A 27,528-nucleotide genomic window follows, 5' to 3' on the forward strand; every position below is an offset into this window, starting at 1 on the left:
GTGTCTCTATCCCCCACGCAAATAAAAGCGGAGGTAAAAGAATCGGCGAGGGTGGCGTAGCCGCAGGTGGGAGAGCCAGGGAGAGCCGAGAGGTAGCCCGGAGGAGCAAGAACGAGAGCGAGAGGAAGGAGGTTGGGTGTCGTAGGAGGCGGTGGCAGGAGGGAAGGAGGTGGTACCGTGTGGCGAGCGTGCGAGAGCGAGAGGACGAGGTGAGTAGTGAGTCCGTGAAGCGGAGTGAGTAACAGGGAGTCGCAACCGAGGACCCACTCAGTCACCACGAGATCGGCAAGCCGAATGGTCAACCGCGCCGGTTCTCCCGTTCGGTATAGTCTGCGCACAACTCGAAGGGATCAAAACAAGGACACGTTGTCGATCGGCGTGCCAGTTCGCGGATGCGTTTCGTCGACACAACCCGAGGGATCAGCAAATCCGAACGCGCGATGTGGAGATTTTTAGTGCGCTGTTATGTCACTTTGACATCGATCTGACGTGATTTCTCATCGATCGTATCGTCTCGACGAGCCTGATATCAATCGAGAACTGACTTTGCCCGGAGGGAAGGATCGCGGACGGACCGGAAGTGAGTGAGTGGATGCGAGCTAGAAGTGGAAGACTCTCCTGCAGGAGGACGAGGAAGAGATGATCGAGCTGCTGGTGGCCGGAGCGTTCGCCCTCGCCACACTAAGGCGGTGTGTGTACATTGCTAAATTCTACCCACTTTCTCTCTAGCTTTTATCATTTCTTACGCTATTTCGACAAAGAAACTCCTCTTTTCTTTCGAACCGAATCGTGACGGGAGCAAAGGTCGCTCACCGCGAAAATGCTCGATCAAAATCTTTGACGGACGTCGCGTTGTTTTTATCGATCACACGATGTTAAAACACGGATTTGCTAGTGCCTCTGGTTCGTTTCGATTGAAAAAAGAAAACAATCCTCGTTTATTTCTACCTAGGAGTCACTTGCAGGAAAGAACTAACGACAAGGTGTATCTAGCGAGTTTTGCCGTAATGTACATAATGATGCAGTGACACGTGAGGATTCCTCGCTCTGTCTCGGCTACTTTGCTTCTTTTTTTTTTTTTTTTTTTTCATTTATTTTACAAACCCTGGTAAAAAGGGTCTTTAAATGCGTATAGAATGCAGTGGTATTTCAATTGTCTGCTATATTCAGAAATAAGAAAATTCCGTTAGTAATTGCCGCTCTTTTTCTTCTCTGTTACGTTCTGTTTCGCCATAAACGTTCAGGTATTTTGTTATTTTATGATTATTTTGAAACTGTCAGATTGTTTTACGGAAAATGTATAAATTTGCAACGCAGAAGATAACGATTACTTTTTAATTGATGAATATCTGACAGCAATATTTATGCGATTATTCCACTCTCGATTTTCTAGTTTTTCTCGTCATTTACCATTTCAATTTTCTTCAATCCTTAATAGTTTTTCTCTCGACTATTCGCGCGTAAGACAGCCTTTGGATCTGATCGGCGAGGACGACTAGACTTCTTAGATCATAATTATACGATAATCGCGTTGACTAAATGCAACCGTTGATTGTTGAATTAATTTATTATGGCCTTAAGATTTTGCACGTCGCGTCGTAAAACATATCCTCTTTTCCAATCAAGAAAGAATATAAACTTACTACCTTCGACAAAAATGATTCGGTATTTATTACACCGGTTCAAACTTTCATAGAAAGTAACATTTATCGTAATCGAAAAATGCTAATCATCGTTCGATTTTGAATTGGACCAGATTAGTCATTTCTTCTGGCAACATATCACGGTATAACCGTTATCTATTACGTGAATCAAATGTAGAATTGAATCATAACACGGTTCCTAGGTGTCACATGTTCCAAAATTATTGACTACGTAATGTTAAGATAATCGTAATCAAAGATTTCGGCACAACTGATGAGATAAAGATGGAATCAAATTTAATATGAATTCAAAATACAATTTTCACTTGATAGGATTTGAATATTATTCTTAATAGGCGGTGTTTCAATTAAATCCCAATTTTTCTAATTATCAACGAATTTCCAAGTTAAGCTAAAAATTTAATGAGGTTATTCTTTTTCTGTAGAAAAATAATTCACATGGTTGCTGATGTAATTATTCATTAATCTTACGTTTCTCTTTCACTTTTCGATTCATTTCGTGTTTTCTTTTATTTGCAATCTGAAATTTGTGCAATTGCGTGTTGCTCTCTGTATAAGACAAAAGAGATAATAAATATTACTTTTAATCATAATACCAATGAACGTAAGCGATATTTTTTCAATGATAAGGCGATACGTATATACATTTTTGTGCATAGATAACCGAGAAATGTATTGTCCCGATGCGGTTTCAAATGACAGCAGTTCTGCTCGAGTGAATCCCATTAATACCTCATCGATCATTAATAGACGTTTATGGGAGAAAATTAGTAAACGCATGACTAAGCGTAAAACCTAATCAACGCACGAGCATGATTTCTCGCGTGTTTATTTGGCTTCGGAACTGATGCTCAGGAAGAAAGATATCGTCCTTTCTAACTTCGATATTTCTTTCATCTCCTCGTCACCGTATCGCGCTCTTTCAAGAAACGTGACACGAGTCACGAAGAGAAAATCCTATGGAGAGAAAACATAGTATCGAGTGTTTTTTCATTCTCTATATAAAAATAATTAAAAATAAAAATTAGGTGTTTAATTTCTGGAGCGTTTAATTTAAACTTTCGGTATCTCTCTCTGATACTAAATAAAAGGACCCATGGTATTTTCTAATCAAAAATCTTTCTTGAAGCACGTCTTGAGAAGGGCAGAAAGATAAAGCGCTTGCGAAATTTAAGATGCCATATCATTTTACTAAAATTTTGATTTGGACTTGTTTGAAACGCAAAGGACCAGTTTCTCGAGGCACGTTTCTCTCTCTAGTTAATTTATGTTTTCCAACTCGATTTATATGTCGGATTGAATTCCTAACTCTACAATAATTATACGATTGGTTCTATTCAAGCACCATGGCTAATATACAACCGTGTAATTAGAAAATTCTTTTATTTTTGAAATGAAATGTTCAAGTAGTTTCTAATATTGTTTTCCCTCAGCTGCAATCGTATAAAAATTTTATTATCAACAGGAAAAATGATGCTTTTATTATGATCTTACATTTGAAGCATCGATTACCGATAACACTCTCTTCCTGCACATCACTGTGTTAATGATTAAACATCTTAGGATGTCTACTCTATTGCTCATTCTAATTAGTCTCGATGTGTTTCGTTTGTTTCATCCCTCCCATGATGTTGACATGATTAGTAGATGAAAATGAAAATACATGTACCCTGTTCGTATGATTGTATCCAAAAAGATGGACCTATCACATTAACCAATCCTTTCTCTAGCCAACTTCTCACCTCGACACCGTACATTAAAATGTCCTCAACTTTCTTTTCTTTCGCGTTTCGTAATTATCTCGTGGTGCCTCGCCCTCTCGGGCCGCTATTCAAACAATAAATCCTCTCCAACAGTGTCGTGGAGCAGAATGAAATGACACCTGGGTTTGCCTTGTGTCATGGCGCAAATGAGATTTCCTCCATTACGAAGATAGGGTATCAGGAGAAGTTTGGTCCACCTCGCATTGCTGCATCTATCCCAAAATTAATATTTTAAATTCTAATATAAATTGGTGGGACGTAGCCATTTTCCTTAACCCTCGGACGACGGACCATGGAGAGAGCCCTCCCTTAAAACATGGCCCAATACTCTTGGCTTCGAAAAATGAAATTTTCTTACAATTTTGAGTTGTGCCCAGAATTTTGGAATAAGCTGCCAGTATATGGCTGTGGCAACCTGTAGCCGCCTCGTGTGTTCCTGCTAGGATGAACAGGCAGGCTCAGGGGTCTCTGATAGAGGCGTGCGCCGTGTTGATCCGGGACACACACGGACTGTTTACACGGGGTACCATCGCGGACCCTTTTTTTTCCTCTTATTTCTCTTGTCGTGTTAGCTCCGAGTCGAGTCACAACACTAGTAAAGTTACAAAAGCCAAAGGCAAACAGATCCGGGGACGGGCCTTAACCGGTTTATCAAACACTCGTGCGGCCCGGAGGTGGTCTCGTACGTTGCTGAAAAGTGACGAAGACGAGGAGATGCGGCGAACGGAAACGACGACGTCGACGTCGTCCTCTTCCTGGACGACGCATGCGTGATGTGTACGTTTTCGCGACCAGCCGGGGAGAGGAAGTTCACTGCTCTTGATGGCACACCAGACGAAACTGATCGTTCCCAGGGAGGTGGAGTGAAGCGGACGAAGGAGGAGTCAAACAGTGCCGAGGCAAACCTTCTTTTCTTTTGTCAGGTAGAACTGGAGCCGCCGTAAAACGATGTACCAACCCTTTGGCTGGCTACTTTATTCGTTTTATATTCCAATGGCTGATATACCCAATCAGGGCCAAATTAGTTTTGCATAAGAACCATTCAAGTATCATCATTTTAGTACGTTTCTGTGTATGAAGGTTCTGCTTGTTTGTATAGGATCATTTTTACAATTGTTCTTTTCTAGGAGCGACATGCGTATAGTCGCAGCCACCACTTAGTAGTATAGTTTTAAATTCGGTCAGCCATAAAAGTACACTAAATCCAATCTGACATTTTTTCTGTATTTTGAAATGATTTATTAATATTATTGATCATTTGTCATCGTTTTTGTATTATTTTTTATTATTCAGAATGCAGCGACATTAATTGGTACTCATTTTTCATGTTTTAAAATGACCTTATGTCTTCGTCGTGTAGGAGTTAATTCTGGTAATCCAGTTTCATTTTGAAAACAATTACGATACTCTTAGAGGTAATATCTAAAAAATTATCGTTAGTAAAATAACAGAATTTCTTAAATTTCCGCCGGATATAAACGTAGTTATCTCGATCGCATTTTTCATTTTTGTCCTCCGTGAAAAAGTGGTAGCGAAAATTCCCAAGTCAGGGGCGAAAGTAACAAAGCAATTTCACCAACTGAAATTATACGCTGCATTCCAATCATCGAAATAGGGTCGCAAGAGAAAATCTTTCGAAATTGCACCAAACGTAATTTGTCCTTGCATCGACCCCCTTCACTCGTACAGAAAATTACGTGAAATGACCAAAAACTCTGGATGATCATAAAAATCGTACAGGTACGGTTCCGAGAAAATATAAAGAACGTTCTGATTTGGAGGATTTAATAACCATTGATGATGAATCGTGAAATATATTTTGTTAATATCCTTTTCTAAGTCGCTTTTATGATAATCATAAAAAATATGAGCACCCAAAAGTGACTCGAACACGCATTTAGATGCGGTTTCGGGTTCATCAAGGTTCACTGGACATATTATATGGGACGGACGGGCATTCCACCGTGAAATGAAAATATTATGCCAGTCCCTCGACTGTTGAGCGACACTGGATACGTGGGTCATTATGACCACCTCTTTGTAGTTTTTCTTGCAAAACTACTTATCGTAACAGAAAGAAAAATAAGAGAATGACGTTACTTGAAGAAGTTTGATAATCAGTTTTTATCGAGTCTAAATTTGACCCGTTATACATTGAAAATTTAAGTTACCAAGGGTTGAATTTAAATTGTGGTTTTCCGAGCGGTCCATCGTCCAAAGGGTTGAACATCGAAATGAAGCAATTTACCAAACCGTGTGACGACTTTATACGTGAAATTATAACAGACAAGACGTTAAGATGCTTAACACGTATCGGATCGTAATCGAGGTTCTCGTTCTTCGTTACACGTGATTCTTTATTCAAGAAAAAACTTAGCTAGACGCATATACGTCGTTGGTACAGCCAGACAGACGTCAGTCTTACTCTTTCGCCTCTATCCTTCTCGCTTGAACATCGACTTTTTCGTTACTTCACATATAAAATTACTCAAGACGTGAGAGGCTGAACGTGGTAGGCGGTGGTCGACGTACACATCCAGTTGACAAGATATACGCAGGCGTAACGTACACATGTCGCCAGTATGTCATCGGTACGTCGATTTTGTCCACTTCTCCGGGTTACTTTTTCTCACAATTTGTTAATCGTGTGCTCACTTCAGTGGACGGTGAAACGACTGCAACTTGCCTTTGTACCTTCTCACAGGATAAAATGAGTAAAGCTGGGTTCACATTCATGGGGCTTAGAGTGAGCCTGACCTCCCCCAAAATATAGAGCAATTTCCTTTTCATAAAAAATCATTGGAACGATTAAAAAATATATATTTGTTAATGCAAAACTATTAGTAAATCTAGGAAAAGATTTAAAACATATTCATTCCTTACTGAGTTTTTTAATACTTCATACCTTAATTAACACAGTAATTTTGACAGATATTTGAGCTCAGTATTTAAATTATTGCAAAATGATGCATACCTAGAAGTAATATTAAAAATATTACTTGTAAAATTCTTACAAAATTGGAGAAAGAAAAAAAAATTATTTATTCCATAGAATTTTTAAGATTGCATTAACATACTTCATTGTGCAACAGAAATTTTTATTACTAGTGTGAACCCAGCTTAAGAGACAGATCGCGAGGAAACCGGGCTCGAGTATAAATTCAGTTCCTTGAGTTCTTGTCTGGTTTTCTGACGGGTTCGCTTGTCTGACTACCGACTATCGGCCACTACCGTCTCGATCTCCTTCTGTCTCGTCAGATACGCTGACCATGTTGAAACGAAGCAGATCTCGAGTCATTGTTTCAAGATTTATAGCGGAATCGATAAAATCAATTTGTCCGTTCGCTTATCAACGCCCGTTGCGTGTTTGTAATCTCTTGTATTTCGCAAAACTGCGGAATTGTGTCTCTGTTAGCAATATCTGTCGAGTCGCTACAAATTTATTTTTTACGTAAATTATGTTGCATCGATGGTAAAATGATTAGAAAAATAAAATAGGTATATTTTTCTACTTATCGTCTGAATAACATTAAAATTTACTTAACCCACAAAACACCTATCACCTATCCCTACAATTGAACAAATCTACCAATGTTGAAAGTTTCAACAAAATCAATGACGAGGAAGTTTTACCCCTTCCTTGTAAGTAAATTAAAACACACTAAGCATAGCTTTGTTATCATCGTGATCCACGTGTCCAGCAAAGCATAACCTTCGAATGTTCGCATCGAGTACTCCACACGGAGATACTATAAAAAGGAAGGAGTGGTGGCCGAGCGTATAATTAGTCGTAGCCGAGTTTGACGGTACCGACGACGATAGCCCGGGGTGTGTTGATTCTCAGGTCGGTCCAATTACGAAACGTGCAATAAAGCAATGGTCGTACGACCATCGGAAGACAAGCTCCCATCTACGATCTCTCGCCACCTGACGCCATCCATCGTGCCGGCTGATTGCTATTCTCAACCTTCGGGCCTGTGCGCGCACAATGAGCGATGCGTTCATTCATGTCGAAGAGTACAGGGCTGCGGTGTTGCCCGAAGAGTGGAGCGCATTCTATAATATATAGAGAAGCGAGGATACACGGTGATCGGATCCATAAGAAAGGCCGGGAGGAACTTGGTACATGGGCCGTGTCCTCGCGCGAGAATACCAGCCGCGAGTTGGCCGATCCGTATGCGATTCGCACGTGACCCGTTTACCATTCTCACGAGAAAAAATGTCCACGCTTCGGCGAGTAGGGCAATTAATGAAGCGTGCAAGAGTAAGAGAGATCGTAACGCGAACAAATTCTTTTCCTTGCAACAATTGCTTTTTTACTTCACCCTCCTATGATCCATTTAGGCTCATTCTGAAGGGTTTCTATCAAATAGTTATTTACTTCAACTTATGGATCTTTAAAAAATGCTATTATTGTACATTTATGTACAGTAAACATAACTACAATAATTATTGTAATTTATAGATACGCATAAAATTACCAACACTGTTATTATTTTTTTCTGCTACAAATCAATAATATAGCAGAGTGAGTCATTACAATATTGAAATTAGCGTAATTCAGCGGAAAGCATGATTCAATTGCAAGGGACAAATTGTTTTTCAACTGGCTTTACAATTAGTAACATTCAGACAAGTTCAGAATATACGATCTCTTTTATGGCGCAGTTGCAATAACGTCCTATCAAATGGCTACTTGCAAATTAAAGTAAATTGACTGATATTATCGAGTTAATAAATCCGGTTTATCTCGTATAGGTGAAAATTCAATCTCGAGATCAGGTTCGTGCACGGGTGGATTGCATTAACTAATTATCGAGATAAATATCTGGGAGTAGAACGTTCGAATTCGACAAATCCCATAGATAGTGTAATGAACCACCATCCAGTCTATAAAAAGACACTTGCATTTCTAATAATTCACGGTCTTTTGCGTTTAAAAATTATCAATGAAATTCCAGCTTTTTTACTCCAAAGCTATGAAATTCTAAAATGGTCAGGTTGCAGCCATCAGAAATTTTCAGTAAAAACTTTTTTTCTCATCTCTTTTCTCTCAATTATTCAATTATATTAAATTTATGATGGTTATGGGTGACCCCCACGGCATCCAACATGATAACAGCATCTTTTTATATGACAAGCAAGAACGTGAATCGATCGTCCAATCTTCGTTTGAAAAAGAAAGAAAAAAGAATGATAGAAAACAATGGGTACGCATCCGAAGGCTGTTGAACGTGGTTATCGTGGGTGGAGCGAACGGGTATGTGCCTGACCACCGACAACTTTGATTCAGTGCGATTGTTGCAAAGTCGGTTCAATGATCGGCACGACCACCGTTGCTCTTTCTTCTGTAACGAGGCACGCACGCACGAATCACACCAACAGTTTTGCCGCAGACACGCCGTCGGACCAGTCACGTTTACACGCTTGCTACCACGTGCTTGTGACTTGATCGCATTTCAATTTCTACGTGCATACAGGGTGTCGTGTGACAACCGGAAACACCAAGATTCTATACGGAAAATTGAGAAGAAATCGTAGAATGACATTTCTTTATAGATGACTGTTTTTGAGAAAATTAACATGAAAATGACAAAAATTCTATCTGGGTACCTATCTTCTATAAAAATATGAATTTGCATAATATTCACATAAATATCAGGTTATACGATAGAAAATTTGCTACATTTCATAAATAAAGCCAAATAAAATGAATTTCTGAAATAGGTCCGAAATATCATAGGACACCCTGTATATACCGTGGGTTTCAAGGGGATCCGGGCTAGCGTGCTTTACGTCCGCCGACTATTGCGGAGGATTTACATTATTGTCAGGGTCTGAAGAGTTAATCTCGATTGACGCGTCCCTTTGCACTTCGAAGTCGAATAAGAGTTTTAGAAGCAGAGATTTACTAGTGTACTGACCTACATACTAGAAGTATTGTTATGGTATTGATATGGTCCACGTATTAAAATTGAGGTCCTTCCCTAATAACTTGTTTTCAAGTGAAAAAAGGGAGAAGAGTGTACTGTATCCAGGATAGTTTAGAAATACCATAGGTGACAATCGAGTTCGTTCATTTAAGAAGAAAATTAAGGTTTTTCACCGATGTCTCGTATTTTAATCATCGGTCCAGAAGGGCCGGGTAAGCATTAAAAGCAATGACGCGATGACACCTCGTGACACAGTCGGCCGAGTTTATGACCCGGAGGTCGAGGTCGTTATCGACTCGCCGCGTTCGACAATGCGTGAAAATCATAAAGATTCTGAAGAGACGTCGAGACGTGGTACGTGTACCAAGTTCCATCTGAAAGCCCCGCTGACATCTCTGTATATGCCCGTTGCTCCACGTCCTCGTAAAGGGTTCGATTTTATGCCGTCTTAAGATGGAGGGACCGCCTGCTATTAGTCACACAAAAGTCTCCTGCTTTCTTTAATGTGACGTCCGTCGCACGATTTTACGGTTTGCAAGCCGAGAATTTTGCTTAATCAGATAACACTGTTGCATTTATTCGCGGTAATGGTACATTCATTTGCATTTTTCTTTCTTTTTCGATTAATTTACATGATTGAGTTTTTATTAATTCAATATTATTTCTTCTTCCAATTTGGATCCTGCGATACGTGGATTAAAGTTAACACCCAGTGGGTTGAAACAAGTTAATCTGCTGACAAATTATATACTACCAACTGAATAATGTAAGATAAAATATATTAATTGACAAATTCTTCTGAAGTTCGTAAACTGATATGGCAGAGACTCAGAAATGGAGAATGCAGGATACCTGTGGAAACACATTTCTACTTGCCAAATATTTTTCTCCTGATTAGATTAAACATTGCTTGTTCTCGAATGTTTCGCGACGAGATACAATCCTTCGACTTTGGTGTGAATGAAAGTTTACGACGTCGGTCGTAAAGACGCGTCGTGGAATCGAACGGACGACAAACAGCAAATTACCCTCAGTCACGACTAAACGAAACGACTAGCGTCCATTGTGCGTCGTTCCTGCGTCTCTAATGGCCGTACGGAAGTTTGACTTCCATGAATAATGTCCGTTTTCTTCTTGTTAGAAGAATATTTATTTAATAAATTGCAAATGTGAAACCCATATCTAAGCGATGCTTGAATTTCCATAGAAATCCATCCCATATTATTAGAAATTCTTTTAATTATTTGAGTAATAGGTATCTAAAATCGTAGATAATAAAAATATCAAAATATTGTGAAATTAAAAATATTCTTCAGTAAAGATTTCAACCCTTAAACAACGGAGTCTGGGTCATTCTCCTTGGTCCGCCGTTCAAGGGTTCATAGCTTCTATGTGACAATCACGAGTTAAGAGATTACACCATCTTGTATTCATTAAACAAATAAGAAATCCTCAAAGTGATGACTTAAACTCCCCTTAATTTTGCATATCTCATATCTGATTTGGAATAAAATCCCCAGCATTGACGTCAAAACATGATCAAATTGACGTAGAATGATCCACACACAAAACAGAAATACACAAATGACGTTATTCCGCAAAATTTGCATTCAGGAAGAACTTTGCTCCATAATCAACTATTCATGGGTTAATATAAAATGACCGAAGCTGAGAGATTAGGTCATTTGTGCTCACGTTAGAATGAAGGAGAAGCAACAAATCCGTGTCGAAATGCAATGTTAAACTCTTACAAATGTCCCCCACCGTTGCATGCATATCCAGCTGCAAATGTGCAAGGACAAAATTGTCTAAGCGTGAATGAACACGGGCGTAGAAAATATTTACCTCTGCGTCTTTCTCTTGGAATGTTCCAAGAAAGAGCAGCCAGTCGTCGTGGAGAACTAGACTGACAAGAATGCGCGCAATGAATAATGCATATTATTGGTCATTAATCACAATGTTCCTTTTATTCTGCTTTATCCCGCCGAACGCAGTAATTTCACAATCGTTTTGCATAATACACTTTTCCCGACGATTCATCCGTTGTTAAATATTCATAACGATCTTTCTCCTTTTTTTTCGCGCCAAAACGAGGAAAGCAATTAATTTTCTTTTCGTTTCATGGTCCATGGTATGTGCTTGTTTGACAATATAAGAAAAGCTTTCTACTCGTATATTCAAAGTATAAATTAGAAAAATGAAAATGTTAACAAATTCAAACTCTGATGGTACCAGCCTGTGCAGAATGCAAACGTACAAAGTTGTACACCCAAAGAAATACATTCTTCGGATAATAGAATAGGAGTTCCGATAATCGACTCTTCGATGTACATCGATCTGGCGAAACGCCACGGACCCGCGCAATCTTGTTACAATGGGAAAAAGAAAATGGGAGAAGATTGGTTGCGCAATGGTGGTTCGAAAAAAAAAAAAAAAGAAAGGAGGCGAAGAGAAGCAGATAGAGAGAGAAGGAAAGAAAGAGCGTGGATAGCATCGACCGCGATTCATGCACATAGAATCGGCCTCCACGAACGCTCTTCTTACGCACGTGTGCACGGCCTATCGCGGCGATTCGAGATAATGTAATCGACGATGACATTGAACGCCGTAGTAGCCGATCGCATGCATTCCAGCGCTCTGAGCTTCTTCCCTCTCGCCACGATGCGGTCGTGGAACGTCGTTCCCGATCAACTCTTGCACCGATGCCAACGGTAGGCTGTCACCTCTGGATATAAACGATGGATGACGTCAGTATGACATCAGTGATCCATATCACCGTAATACCGTAAAGTACCTTTGCTGTGTCTACACGATCGTTCCGCGGTGTTGGTGAACCGGTGACGACGGCGCGGCGTGTAGCAGGTAGCCGAGGAACAGGCACGAAAACACCGCGTTGATGATCAAAGAGGACGAAGGATAGAACGAAGAGAAAGAGGGTGAAAAAGAGGTGATAAGACGTTGCTGCATTCCTGCCAGATGCTGGCACATTTGTTACGACGAACATCTTTGTTTTCATTAACCTTCTTGCCTTGTAATATCGTGTTACACTCCTGACGCGATGTACGATTCAAATGTGACATAGTTCGTATTTTTAGTGGGGTTGAATTTCAACGATTATTCTAATTATAATTTGCACTGTCAAGAATCTTCTTCGATAGAGAACTGCTGAAAGGGTTAAAGGGATAATGAATTTAATTGTAGCATCCTCGTATGCACGTAGCTTTGGGTCACGATTGATTCGTATGGCATCGACTGTTTGACAGCTGACATTGCTATACTTAACACTATTTCGTCTAATACTGGTTGAAACTTCCGGGTGTAAGCCCTGTCTAATAGAATGACAGTTTTATGTGTTAAGTGCGACAGATTAATCCGTGAATGCCTAGAGACTCGTTGCAGCAATGAATAGTTAGCTCTGACTGATGCAATTGCTGAAGAAATCTTAAGACGAGGGGTTAACTCCTTGAAGAGTACTGGTACATGTCGCATATTTAATTTCTCTTTGATTCAAACAGAAGCTTTCTATGAGCTTTCTAGAATTTTATTTTCATTTGCCACTTTATGGTTGCAGAAACAGACCCTCAATTCATGGGCTTTTTTTGGTCCATCGTATCTGGTCTTCGAGGTCTTTAGGGTGGCTTCATCCAGAGGATTGATTCTTTCCTAATTTATGTTAAGACCTGAAGTAAAACATCGAGGTGAACCCTGGAGAATTTGAAATCCCTTAGCAGTTTATGGGTTGGGTCGTGTTCAGACAGTGAATATCCAACGCGCTGATCCTGCCAGACAAAATGCAAATTTTTCGTGTGCCCCGCTAATCTGTCTGGCGTATCCGTGACGTCAGGTCCCATTGGCGGAGACACTGATCACCATAGAGGTGTTGACCTGGTTTTTCTTCTTGTTCAGCCAATTGAAAGAAACTGAACGATTCATCGATAACTTCAAAATAAAGCCCCGTAGACTTTGTATTGTCGGAGCGGAACAATACGAGAAATATCGGGTTTCGATGCTAAAGCTTTAATACGCGTTATCGTATCGCTTTCAGATTGCACGCGAGGAAAAAGCTCGACGCCTCTGCAAACTATTCTAAACGACCCTCCGCGTGCGTATCGTATTAAATGTTGCGTGCCGTGCATAACCTGCCTCTCTCTATGGTGCCCACCGTGTATTCGCGCATTGTACGCGATATTCTTGTCGTCGGCGCGGATGAGGATGGTACACCTTCGGTGTACAAACACGATTTCTGCGCACACGCAGGCTCACGCGGTGGACGATCAGTGTTGAGGTACGAGGAGGAGGTGTAGAAAGAGATGCAGACACGCGTTCCACTTACCATTTTGAATGACATTGCAGCAAGGAAATTTATTCATACGCTTACTGACTTGGTCATTTAATAACATCACCATTCGGTCAAACATTATGGGATTATTATTTTACTGTTAACTCTGACTCATATGTACTATTTTTAATACTGTCAACGTCATGGAAGTAATATCGTCGATATTATTTAATAAAAAATTATTTATTGATGCAATGTTATTTTTTAGTATTTAGGGGAGGGTCGTCTATTTATTTCCCAATATATGTAAGTGGTCCAAAAGTTGAACCCCCCAATTTGTTCCAAAATTCTGTAAAGAATTCATGAAACAATTACTCTAGTCCATATTATATCCTTCACAGTCAAATGACGAAAAAATGCATTATTTTATGGACTCTTATGGGTCAATCCGCTCCCACACTCTTGTTCCGCAATGATATCGTGTTCTTTCTTCCAAGACGATTCGTTTGTTTTCTTCGTCGAATAGTATTCTCGTTCTTCGCTGTTCGAGTCGGTCCAAAGAGGCGAAGGTGGAGGCTAATCACCACGCAATCACCGCTCCCGGTGCGGCCAACTCCGACCCGTTCTCAGAAAGCAGCAACCGCCTTTTGCCGCCTCGAGGCACAACACCACCTCGGTATCGGTGTAACAAAACCAACAATCTTCATTCTCAGCTCCGCGGAAAAAACGAAGAAACGATCCTCTCCTTACCCTGACCGTCGTTCCCCTTCGCCGCCCCTTTTCTCCAAATCACCGGAGGGTCGATCGATCGGATGCCCGACTACCGTCGTCCAGGGAATCCATCGCGAGAATGACGGCGATTCAGCTTTGAGAAAACCGATCGACAGACCACGAACGTGCGCATTAAACGGCCAAGTGAGCAATCTTCCGAAACACGACATTGGCCGGAATGCAGATCATTGGGAGAAGGGACGATGCCCGGATAGCGCCGTTATTATAACCCGTCATGATTACCATCGGAAATTCGCTTCTGATTTTCATATATCCTACTGATCAGGTGATCATTAAAGAGATCGTTAAGATTCTCCTTGATCATTGCAACACATCGAACATTCGCTATCCTCGCAACGGTTAATTTACGAGTATTTAAATTTACAAATTGAGTGGCAACTTTGCCTAAGAATTATTTGAAATTCTGGAATTTATCTTACTGCTACTATTGGAAGCCTGTGGTTTTCGATGAAATTCGCAGTTTCGGACTTTCTTTTTAATTTTAATTAAAATCCTAACTCTGTTATGAAATTTGAATACATGAAGAATTTCAGCTACCCCTGTATGGCCATTTTTCCTTGGGAAGCCTACTTTGGTAATAGAATTATAGGGTAGTCTAAAGACAAATTAATACAATTGGAAAACAATAATCGTTAGAAGTGTACACAAGATAGGGTGCACCTAAAGCCAAGACTACCTTCACCCACGCAATGTGTACATCTTCGAACGGTATAAGTCGGCCTGGAAGCTGCGGTGGAAAACGATTGCAGAAGAAGAAGAGGAGGCGTGAATTTACGATAAGATACGTGCGATTGGCTCCCTTCGGTCTCACGGCAGCGTACTAATCGAATCGTGACTTATTGTCAAGCGAACAGTTGTAAAGTTCATACTCAAAATACGAGCAGGGGTCACGTTCGTTAGAACTTTATGATACGCGTTTTCAATGCTAGCGCGATTCTACTGAAAAGATCCGAGCTAACAGCAATTTTCAACGCTTTCAACAATTGACAACATCGAACACCGTCGATTTGCGCCGGTGAACCGATCACTTATTGTCCTTCTGGCAGTTCAAATCGGCCGTGTTGAAAGTTGACTAGCTCGTATAGTTTGTTTTCGATTAGCAACGCGTGCTTTGCGACTCGAGTTTGCAAGTGAAATATCGATGTTAATACGATATCTAACATCAGCCGGTTCTGCAATCGGCTTTTCTCTATTCACAGTAATGCGAGCGAGACTTAACGATGCGTTAACGGTTAACCGAATCGAAACTTGGATCTTATCACAAGATCATCCTTAGGAACCCAAATTTTTTGCTTTGATATAAAGCTTTGATATTTTCATAAGAAAATTAAATCATTTTTAGACCTCCTATAAATTCTTTAAGAGAATGTCCACTCTTTTCCCATTAAAATTCATTGAATTTTAACACAGATAGATATTGCTTTATGAGAATGTTATGCTTCAAGAATCTTTAAACCTTTTCCTATGCGTTTGCTAATTCTAGTTTATTACGCGTAGATTCTTATCGCAACTTCGACATTATCGTAAATAAAATTTTCAATTTTTCCGATTATATAAGCTTGTCAGTGCAACAGGCTTTAAATACCTGTATACAATCAAAAAAACTAAAATATACATTTATTGCTCTAATATCAGGGACCACTGATGACACAACATGTGCGTCATTGATTCTTTGAGAAAATTGAATTTGAAAATCTTTCGAAATATTTATAAACAAATTTGTTTATGGTAGAGAAAATGACAATTACAAGCACCCTATATATGCAAACTGTATCATATACCATACGGTACAAGAATTTGGCGTCGAGAACGTTGGGTACATGTACCGACAAAGAGCTCGAGGACCACCACGAGGGTAATTAACGCGCGTTAATTGCCTGTGCGCGTGTGTACAACCATCAGAAGTGGCGATGCATGTGTTCGGAGCCGAGCTGTCACGGCGATTCGATACGATCGTTCGTGCAATTCGCACGTCAGTCACGCGTGAACGAACACACGTCTTGGCACACAGGGCCAGCGAGAGCACACGTGTGCCATTCTATGTCGCGCATCTTATTGTTAGGGTATGTTTTCATATGACGGTAAATCGTGACATTTAATGTTATGATACAAAACATAACTCTTGTTGCGTTGTCGTGACATTGGATTTTGTGTCATAACTTCATCTTTAGTGTCACGACGTCAGATCAATCATACTTCACTGCGGTGGCATGGAATATCATCATTTTTATCATTATAAAATTTTTTTTTTATTTATTCAATATTCTTGAATCCATCAAAATTATATTCTCATTGAATTTCTGATTTCGGCTGAAAAAATTACAAAATTCAGACTTGCCTGATTCTTGGCTGTTTGACTCTGACAATGAAACGAAAATTGTTAGCGTGTTACAATATAGTAAATAAATCAGTTTTAATCGGCACTCAGCTTTACGTTTACACGAAATTCAACGATAATGAAGCTCGGGTGAAATTTATTAACCGACGGGGGTCAGAGCTCGTAAAAAAGTACATACGAAAGATCTGCACGCCTTCGGGGTGAGTTCGTTCAAAGTATGGAATCGCGAAGGAAGTCGTAAGCTGGGACGCTTAATTGCGCAATAAATCCTGATTCTCCGATTTGCAACCCATTTCCTACTGCGGGGGCGACGATTGGTCGCTGTTAAATTGGCGCGTAGGTGCAATGGTAGGTACCTACGTATCCATGTAGGTACACCGACTGTGAAAGTCGGAAGAGCCTCGATTCTCCCTTTTCTTCTCTTTCTCTTTTCACAATCTCTTTATCACACCCTTGAATGTGAAACTGCACATCTTTTATTTAATCTACCCATTTAACATCTTCCTAAGTTCCTTATACAGCTGATGGATCCTTTTAATTATTCAAATTTATTTTATTCAGAGATGAAATAACACAATTCGTCGTGTTTCAAAATAAAATAATTAATAGATTATTTGAAAAATTATTTGTGTAATCTAGGATGAACATAGAGTGGTGACGCTTTAATTTTAGGGGTAGTTATCCGTGCTAAAAAATTTGCTCAAAATTTAATCAAAAAAGATAGTTGATTAAATTTCTATACAGGTAGCTACTATTCTGACGTCGAGTATTTTAATTGCATTATAGATTCGGTGGCACAGACGATTACCTGGATGAGCCTCGCATTCTTCCTGAGTTCGGGCCTGAATACGGTTTCAGGTGCACCTGCATTCGGCCTTCGCACCGCCGTATCAAACACAAATACCATGGACCGTTGGTTGCAACCGTGTGGGAATCCAGTGGCGATGCAGTTCAAGAGGATGCCACAGAGGCACAGCGTGCACAGGACCCTGAAGAGGGTGCGCACCCAGCTACGAGTAGCTCAGAATCACTTTAGAATGCATCTGAAGGATGTGCACGATATATACTCGAAGGTAAAGCATATATAACGTGGTTCGACCTGACCGCGATTCGTAATTAATCGGTGAACCGTGCCGGGGTAAAAGAGAGTGGGCGGCTGTTTCAAAGAGGCTCGCACGTGCGCGCCAAGCAACGTTGCTAGTGCTAAAGTCCTACTTTCTGTTCTGTCTGTAATTTGCATTGATTACGATGTGACACGATAGTCGTATTTCTTTTTTTAACACCTCGAATACCGCGGGGACCAGTTACCACCGGAAGCACATTAAAATAATTCAATAATTTGCAAGAAATCGAAGAAAATTTTAAGTATATTCATTTCTAAGATGTCAAGTAGAAAATGAAAATTAGAAAATGAAATAAAAAATTTATTTTTAGAATTTCTCCATAAGGGAAGATATTGGGTAATTTTGAAGAAATAAAATACCGAAATAATAGCGAGGAATATATGGATAATATTAAAAGAAAACAATGTTCTCATGTTTCATTCGCAGGTGTACAAAGTGCTGAAGGGGCAGTACAGAATGCCCTGGCTCCCTGAGAAGGAGCTCGAGTGGTATTCCAGGGAGGTTTGGTGTCTCGAAAAGGGAAAGAAAGCTGACCGTGCGCTTCCGCATCTTCACGATTCGCTCCAAAGGTTCGCCATCACGTTCCATCATCTCAGAGCTTTCCGTCTGAAATCTAACATTAACGTTGATCTCACGATGAACAGGAGAAACGAGATCATTAATCAAATGCACAATGAGATTCTTAGGGTACGGAACATTTAATACCATACGTCAACACGATATCTGCTATTTTTATCATGTGTAGTAATAAATTCTTCCTGACTGACTTCATATTTTATTTTGTAATGTCGATATTATATTTTCAAAATTAGGATTCTGAGAATTTATCATACGAAATTTCATCATTTTTATCATTTTTTCATAGAATTTTCATATTTAAATGTTTACTAGTTTCCTCAGGGAAACTGCCCACTTTTCAATATGAACTTACAAGAACCATTGATTCTATAAAACACTCTGCCATCAATATATTAATAATGATTAATTATTGAAATTCTCATTACAATTTTATGATTGCCAGTGACAGAAAATAAAAATGTCAATGTTGCATTTATCGTTACAGGTTCTCTGCGAGGTGGAGACAGCGATTTTGAACCTGGGCTTGCAAGTGCCAACAGCACATACGGCCAAAATTGTCACGGAAAGTTCAAACTGGGCGAAGGAGGGCGACTTGACCCTGATGTTGATTCAGGATTGGGGCGTTATCAGATTGTATCAGACGTTCCTGAAGGCCTGGACCGAAGCGTTTCGCAACGCGACCGCGCCAGGACCGGGCACCTGTGACCCAAACAGGCCACGTCCAGCAGCGAAGAACATTAACAAAGGATCCGGGCCAAAGGGTAAGAGGATATCGAAGATTAAGAAACAAAACAAGCCAATTAGGAAGCAGCCAGTGGCCGGTGGCCAGAAAAGTTCCTTGCCTCAGGGACCACGAAAGGGTATTCCGAGGAACAGACTGTTGAGAAATAAACAAAAGAAACTCGTAAAAGTGTGATGAAATTAATCTTACAAAGGCTTCTTACGATTTTCATCAGATCTATCAATTATTTTGAAGGGAGGGTTAACAGGCAAACGCTACGTTGCGACAAGGAACTCTCTATTATGACTGGATCGCCTTTAGCGAACTACATTTTACTATTTCTTGCATAAATTAATTTATAAAGCATTTTTAACGCATATTTAAGGAACGTATCTATGCTTTTTTTTTTTTTTTTTTAATTTTAATTTTATTTAGACGATTTGAGATTCGTTTGGTTATGCCAGGTCTGGGCAGTTCTTTCTGGGCTGTAGATTGCCTAAGAGCAAAGTGTTGGACAGGGTTAGAGATATTAAGGGCATCAAATTGCTCAGGCCTATTTTATATAGTATTTTCTTTTATAATCCTTTTTATTTATGTTTTTAATATTAATTTATTATTTAAAAATGATACGCCTGTGGATCTTCCCTGGGAAAATATTTTTCCATTATTTGAACGATCGTTGACGTATACATTCTTTTATTTTATTTATTTCATTATTACGATTATAGATGCTTAGTATTTTGCAATCTTGCCAGTTTGTTCCGATGAGATAGTTAGAATTAGAAAAGAACGACAATCGTATTAATTTCGACAACTGGTGCGTTTTGATATAGTTATTGAAAAATCAAGTTGTATACTAGAGACCAGTATTAAGAAGTGTACTTCAGAAACAGTATTACGTTTAATAACATACTTAATAAATAGAATAGCGACAACACTAATAAGATAATTGATTCTTTGTACGAGGTGATGAAATGATTAGAATAGGAAATCAGAATCTTTGCATTCGACGCACTCGATACTTGATTAACACGTTGAATGACGCCCTATAATTACGATTATTTAAAACACAATCGTTTCATTTTTCAATTTGAATGTGACTTAAACATTTTTTTCTCTCAGTTATTCGATTGTATTGAATTTATGGCACCGGTTACCGATGGCCTCCACCGCATTCAACATGTTAATCGTGAAAAATAAAACACAATACGACGAAGGCTTGAGATGGTATCGAAGATTTCGTAACGTGCGAACAGTCATCGATTTAATCGCCAAGAAAAGAGAAGGAACAAATGGACGATGGGTTCGTCAAACTTATTTATTGTAGCTTTAACGTAAACAGGCGAAAAGTCGTTAATGTCGTTTAGCTGTGATATCTCGAGCGTACGCGGACATACAGAGTTCCTACGTTTTTAATTATAAATAGACATATTATATTAGAATTGTAAGTGGCGTGTGTTAACGCGTACAACACGTTATGTATAAAATCGTTAATCCTCTTTTCTATTTTTCTTTTCCGTCAGTCCGTAGAATCTCGCGTCTCGTCACGTACATGACAGTTATTATCTATTAATTTTCTTCTCATTCGTTTACAAATGTATGCGAACAATTGTAGCGCATTTTGTACGAAATATTTTTCGTTACAGTAGACTATTGATAACTTGTTGGTCAAAGTACTTACACGTAGAGGGTAATAGGCCTCTACGGGCAGTTAACGAGCGGATAGTAGTTATCAAGTCTACTACATCTCAGTTCTGTATTAATTAAGGAACCCTATTCGATGAACGCCAAATTATAGGCGTTTGTGATTATTTTTTTCAGAAAGATTTTTTTCAGAAAAATTACAATGTAAATTTAATTAAAATTTTTTAGATTACAAAAATCTTTCGTTAAAATATAGAATGTTTAATTTTAGTCAAAACATTTTTTATATATTTTGTAGATCTGGATCTCAATAATCGTTTAAAAAATTATTAATTTATTTTAAAAAGTTTTTAAAGGGTTCCTTTAAATTTAGATGAAATTGACAAAGTAATTTTGCTGTAGTTTTTCAATAGATTGAAATAACAGACGGGAGAAATATTATCAAAATACTAATAAAAAGGCTGCGGATGTTTATTGCAAAAAGTATATTAATTATATGTTACGTATAAGAAAATAAAATAAATTCTTTAGAACGTGTAAAATATGTAAAATCTTAGAATTAAGGCGATAGTTTGAAACACTTGAAGAGTGAAGATATTTTATAAGTACATACTTACATGTACATAAACATTCGCAGTCTTGTAATGACATAAAGGAGGAAATAAAATTTAATTAAGGAGGGATTCCCATTTGGAAGGGCCATTTTTAGGCAATTCTTAGAACTGGAAATCAATCGACCAAGATTCGATAGTTGATAGTATTAATCTTAATTGGATAATTAATTTTTATGAAACAAAGTCATTCGGGCAGATTACTTAGCTTCTTGAAAAAAATTTTCAATATGATGATTTTCAATAGATTCCGTAAAATATGAGGTCATCAAAGTGTCAAAATTGAACAAATAAAAATTTACAATTTTTTCATTACTCTGTAATAAAATTCAAGCGAATTTAATTGCTAATGTAATATGATATAATTGTTTTTTTTAAGAACCTCTTCTCTAATGTACAGATATTTAGGATATGCATAACGAAGGGACCATTACGATTCGTAAGAATGATTCGCGTACGCAGTGAACTTTGATGAACACAACGCAACTTCGCGATAATGAAAGTACAAGGTGTCACAATAATGTTTCGAGTATGTCACTTAAAAATTAAACAAATGTGTAAACCGTGAAGTCATCGATTTAAAAATAACTTATCTGATCATATGTATTTTTGTCGATACTCATTTTCTGGTATCTGTTTTGGTATCGATCTTTCTATCTTTGGCATTATGAGAAAAAAGATTATTTAAAAAATTTATTCAAGAAAAACTAGTTCATTAATTAATTTAATTTTTATGCTATTTGAAACTCAAACAGCTTGTTCGATGACTAAATCAATTGATAGTATTCCAGGAAACAAAATTATTCTGAAAACTTTATTATCACATCTTGTACATTAAGATTGTTACATAAATAAATTCATTAATAATAATGAATTTATGGATCATTAAAATTCCTAAAAATTTCTATGTAAATGGCATAAGTCAATTAACGTACACGTGAACTTATTTATGTAACAACTTTGTAATTTGTTTAAATAAAGACAACCTATGCTTTGTATCGGAATCTGTACTTAGTTTATAAAACACTGTACTGTAATGTTAGATATTTTTGTACTTGATATTCACACACGACGTGATACTGGAACGTTTTTTTTTTATACACGTGCACATAGATCGTAAGGATTCCATTTTGCATTTTATATCAAGTATACGTAGTAGGTATATTTATTCTGGCGTACACATAGGCGTACATAATGTTACGATTTATTTATTATATCACGTTACCATTGCATATATTATTTATTGTCATTTCTGTACTTATGTAATCGTCTCGAATAAATTCGATGTTTTTTTTTTGTATTGAATGAATTGTTTTTTGTTTGCCGCCTTATTTTGTCAACATCCCTTTTGAATGTTTATTGTTGCTTGCAATATTTTGTGTTTATGTGCAATAACAGAGTTTAATAAATTGTAACAGGAATTTATAAACTGCTCGAGTAATTCGCTACGGGTCTCGATTGCTATCGACAGACTGTTGTAGCAAGATAATAACGTATCGGCTTTGGTAAACTTGTGCTGGTGCATAAAGTGCAATTTAACGACAAAAATTCAATGAAAATTCAAGAAATAATTAATCAATTTATGTTTAGCAATTTTTGATAATAAGTTTTTTTGATAATATTAGAATTTTTTAAATAATATTAATTTTGACTAAATAATTGCAATTATTGCAGTTTAATGATGTTCACAACAAAATATTTATTTAATTTTGAACAATTAGAGGGCCAAAAGTTTATGATAATCTTGTTAATTGTAAATTTTATTTTTCTATACTGAATTATGATTATTGCACATTTGTATGTAAGTTTCTCTTTCATGGAATTTTTTTTTTTTTCATTTATAGACTTCAATTATTTTGGCTATTGGTCCTTTAAAAGATTTATTGATTAAGTTTGTCCCTGTTATGATGTTTAAATTTCCGACTGTAAAATAAGATTGTTGGCCCTTCAGTGTCCTTTATCGACTCAAAAGATACCCTGAACAACTGGTTGCAGTATCAGGAGTGCATGAAGGGTTGTAAGGTTGCAATCGATATTCATTGCCCTTGATATCTAGATACGTATATGTATATCTTTCGATTAATATATGTTTTGATTAATCTAACATCAAATGACATAAATGAATTGAAATGGACCAATCAAGATTTACATGTAAAACATCTAAATCTGGACCTGTAATTTTAGATAAATTCAAAAGTTTGCAAATTAACGATTCTTATTCTTAATAATTAATATTACAACATCTCTAAAAACAAAGGTCAATGTGTTAATTTTATCAATATTACAGGTCTATAAATGAAAAGGAATTTTAACCACAGCCATTACTACGTATTGACCACCAACGATACAACATAAAATTGACGAGCAAATTAAACGATTGTTTGTTTCTTTAGGACTGCAGTTTGCGCGACTATACGCGGAATAACACATGGCTAATTTGATCGCGTCTTAATCGGGCGTGAGAAAATCTAATCTTAGTACAGTGATCCAACGTCTGCCTAATTGTAGTATCACCATGTATGGCACACGTCTGACATATTACGTAGGATCAGTGTCGACGTAGGATGAGTACGTTACGTCGATTTCATTCACGATTTTTTGCAACTTCGTTCGGTGTACCAGTTCCAGCACCGACGCAAAACTATTGACCTACTGACGTCAATTTTTCGAACCGTCTGCTTTCGTTGCAAATGCAAGCTTCGTTTCACGAAATTACTGCTATACATACTTCGAGTTTCATCGTCAGTTTACTTTATACTCAAAGAAATGTGCTTTTTAAACTCCTGCTTTATGTAGATGATGTTTCAAGTTGAAGTTGAAATCATTTTGCTATATTTAATCTTTTTTCAAATTAATTTTCTTAGCAGATTTCTCTGAAAAACTTTTCAAAAAAAAGAAAAAGGATTATACTAAATTTCTCTAGACCATTATTAGCAATTAATGCAAGCTCTTCCTTTCCTCCTTCGAAATCATTTTATTGTCGATATTTAATTTTTAATTACGCGAAAGAAATAAATGAAAGACCTAGTAATTACCTTAGGGAAGTAATGAAAAATTTTATTAATAATTTACCGATATTACTATTGAATTTATCTAGCAATTTATGTCATCCATTCATAGCATAGTTCCGGTTAGTTTGTGAGCGTGCAGTTTTTACCAGTTTGAGACTCGGCTTTCCCATTTGAATCACAATGCAAACATAGCGGTGTTTGCGTCTACATCGCGCGGAAGCCGTTCGAGCTGACTTCTGACGGAACTCGGAACCGTATCTACTTCCGATATGCTTGTAAATGCTGCAAATGCACGATGACACAAGTATCGTTGGTGTTTCGAAGAAAATTGAAACGTCTATAAACTCGAGAATTCGCGAAACCTGTGATGTCTAACCGATAGGGATTATTCGTGTTTAAGTGAACACGTCAGACAGATAAATTTGGACACGGGTATAGTTAACCTGTTGCTGAAAACATTCCGCAAAATTAGACAATTTATTGTTCTATTTATGCAACATTATGGTCTCGACTCGTCAACACTATTTCTATCTTCTAGTATGTGTTACAACCTCCCTACAGAAGGAAATGAAGAATCCTACTGCTTATTTATTAATTGCATCAAGGTGTTACATGTCGAATTTTATAAAATAGAAGCATGAAGCTTGAATTAAATTGAAGCTTCATTTGCTTTAATACAAAATGTCCTGGTTTTTTGGAAAAATTTTAAAATCAGTCGCTTCATTTGCCATCAGCTGAAATAGTTATCGAGCTTGTTGACATTTTGAGTTGATCGTAGGAAGTCATTCAAAAATCCACTTCACGATGATAAATTGACGATGACGTGAAAGCGATTACAGGTCTCTTAACTCTCCACGATATGACACACCTAATCGGTCGCATCATCGTATCGATTACGGAATTTCGAATAGAGTGACGTATACTGAAATTGGCGCCACCACTTTGAAACGCTACAATTCGGGATGCCATTGTCCTGTGACGAGCATTGTTCTGAATCAGCCGAACCGTGGGATGTATTTTCGAAAAGATTTGCTTCGAGGAAGAAGGCAGACCCGGCCGCGACTACACGGGACTCTTCGAGTAGGCCAAGAACTTGGACAAAACATAAGCCGCTACCCCACCGTTCGAACGTGCGTGCGTACGCTGGATTGTTTACACAATCCCATATATAAGCTGGAAGCACGAGAGTTTGACAATCTCAGTTCACGATTTCACGCCAATCGTTAACATCGTCTTTGCCAGTGCGACCGAAAGAATTTAGAAAAATGTTCGTAACACGTGGTTACCTGTTGATTACCATACTGGCAGTCGCATCAAGCGCCCCTAGAAGAGGACGCAGATCAACGGTACCGGGCTGGCACTTACCGTGCGGCGTGGCATTGGACACGGAACTGCCTTCGATCTCGAGCCTCGACGAAGAGATTGGAGCAAGCATAGAGAGCCTCCGGCTTCAGCATCGGTTAGCAATGGACGATTACTTGAACCGGGACTACGAGTACCTTTACGAAAGGGTACGGATCGGTGTCCACGAGCACCAATACATCCCTAACTGGGTACCCGGCGAGAAGGACATCAGCATCGTCAGGAGACTCAACAAAGCCAAACCGCAAACGGTAAGTCCTTCTTTTCTATTCATCGACTAATTTAACGGATCGAAAAGTTCCGCGAAGACACGAGAGGCGCGAGATGATTCTCCTTTGCTATGTTAATTTGCTGGTCGTTAATTGCCCGTTGCATTCGAGGAGGCGTCGCGTCGGCCCGAATGCACCGGGCTGCACCGTAACAGGTGAGCCGCGGCCGGCGCGAATTTTCAGCGACGAATCAATTGACCGTTGGATGTTGCAATTAATTAACGTAACGTTAAATAACAAATTTTAATGAGACGGTAATTATTATAAAGTAGCAGGCGAGCAGAAGTGTGCACGGCTGTTCGGGGTTTGCGCGCGCAACGGGAACCCCGCCGCATGCCGCTTATGCTCGCCGGATCGCGCGACTGCGTAATCGCCGCTTGTCTTCTGCCGCGATGCGTGCAAGCTGATAACGCATCCCTGATAATGCTTCGGCTACTCTATGACGTTCGCTTTATCTGTCCCCGGTGCTTTTTCATTCATTTTGGACCGGCGCGCTGCGCGGAACGCGCGGACTCGCTGCTCCTGGACGCGACCTCCCCTCTCTTGCTCGAACCTAATTTACATCGAGTTCAATTTCTAGACAGAGATGCTTCAATGAGACTGCTTTTCTGTTACAGATCGCTAACAATTTTCCGAAATTGCACATGGACCTCCAGAAATTCGCAGTTGCCTTCGAAGAAGTGATAGAAGACGAAACGGACCCAAAGGTCTACGAAGCTCTCGAAGCTACACAGTCCTATCTGATGATGATGCTTTGCGAAGTGGAAAGCAACATCGTTGCCCTTCCATTTCTTCGTGTTCCATCTCGAGTGGAAAGAAGCATCATGAGCAGGACCGAAAGACACCCCGTTGACGATACTAGAAGATTGGTTCGTGACTGGGGCGTGCTTCTCAAGTACAAAAATTATCTCCACGCTTGGAGGCATGTTTTTAATTTCTAAATAATCCTGTGCAACGAAACGACACTCGGAAGGTGATAACGCGTGACAGCATCGACGAAAATGACGCTGATTGAGTTGAACCCTGCAGTGGTTATGCGGATGACATCAGTCGCTATAGCGACGAATAGTTTTCGACTAATTTAGTGTTCCTTACGTGACAGTGTGCCTGAGCGGTGCAATTTTTGCAATTTCAAAAGTGATGATTATTATCCACATGACCGCTGCAAAGTTAAACCTTGTTTGGAACACGGAGGCCACAGGGACCCCTGATTACTTTCAACTAAGAATCCTCAATCATTTTATCAAATTTCTAAATTCTCTAATGTAGATTAGTTTGCACTTATTAATTAGGAAAGTTAATAACAAACTAATGGCCTAAGGATCTAATTCTAGGACTAGAGAATTAATCCTTGCACGTAAGTGCCAAAAGGGCTAAATTCAAGGGTTAAATGAATAACTGACTTAGCACCTATTAATCACCGAGTGAAAAACGATAA

At 38.7% G+C, this 27,528-nt stretch overlaps 2 protein-coding genes across 2 annotated transcripts; both read left to right on the forward strand.

The window, feature by feature from the left end:
* Positions 1-297: 297 nt before the first annotated feature.
* On the forward strand, positions 298-20,663 carry LOC114877500. The gene is made up of 4 exons (XM_029190162.2): positions 298-691; positions 17,556-17,842; positions 18,320-18,580; positions 18,957-20,663. The coding sequence occupies exons 1-4, from the start codon at positions 640-642 to the stop codon at positions 19,386-19,388; spliced, it is 1,032 nt and encodes a 343-aa protein (XP_029045995.1). The 5' UTR covers positions 298-639; the 3' UTR covers positions 19,389-20,663.
* A 5,061-nt stretch (positions 20,664-25,724) lies between these two features.
* On the forward strand, positions 25,725-27,310 carry LOC114877509. Its single transcript, XM_029190171.2, has 2 exons — positions 25,725-26,072; positions 26,708-27,310. The coding sequence occupies exons 1-2, from the start codon at positions 25,725-25,727 to the stop codon at positions 27,029-27,031; spliced, it is 672 nt and encodes a 223-aa protein (XP_029046004.1). The 3' UTR covers positions 27,032-27,310.
* The last annotated feature ends 218 nt before the right edge of the window (positions 27,311-27,528 follow it).

This window comes from Osmia bicornis, chromosome 9 (genome assembly GCF_907164935.1).
Source record: "Osmia bicornis bicornis chromosome 9, iOsmBic2.1, whole genome shotgun sequence".
Taxonomy (NCBI): Eukaryota; Metazoa; Arthropoda; class Insecta; order Hymenoptera; family Megachilidae; genus Osmia; species Osmia bicornis.

Coding starts and splice junctions, on each gene's coding strand:
- LOC114877500 (XM_029190162.2), top strand. CDS start 640: ATGATCGAGCTGCTGGTGGCCGGAGCGTTCGCCCTCGCCACACTAAGG. Junction 17,843..18,319: donor TGCACGATATATACTCGAAG/GTAAAGCATATA, acceptor TTTCATTCGCAG/GTGTACAAAGTGCTGAAGGG. Junction 18,581..18,956: donor TGCACAATGAGATTCTTAGG/GTACGGAACATT, acceptor TTATCGTTACAG/GTTCTCTGCGAGGTGGAGAC.
- LOC114877509 (XM_029190171.2), top strand. CDS start 25,725: ATGTTCGTAACACGTGGTTACCTGTTGATTACCATACTGGCAGTCGCA. Junction 26,073..26,707: donor ACAAAGCCAAACCGCAAACG/GTAAGTCCTTCT, acceptor TTTCTGTTACAG/ATCGCTAACAATTTTCCGAA.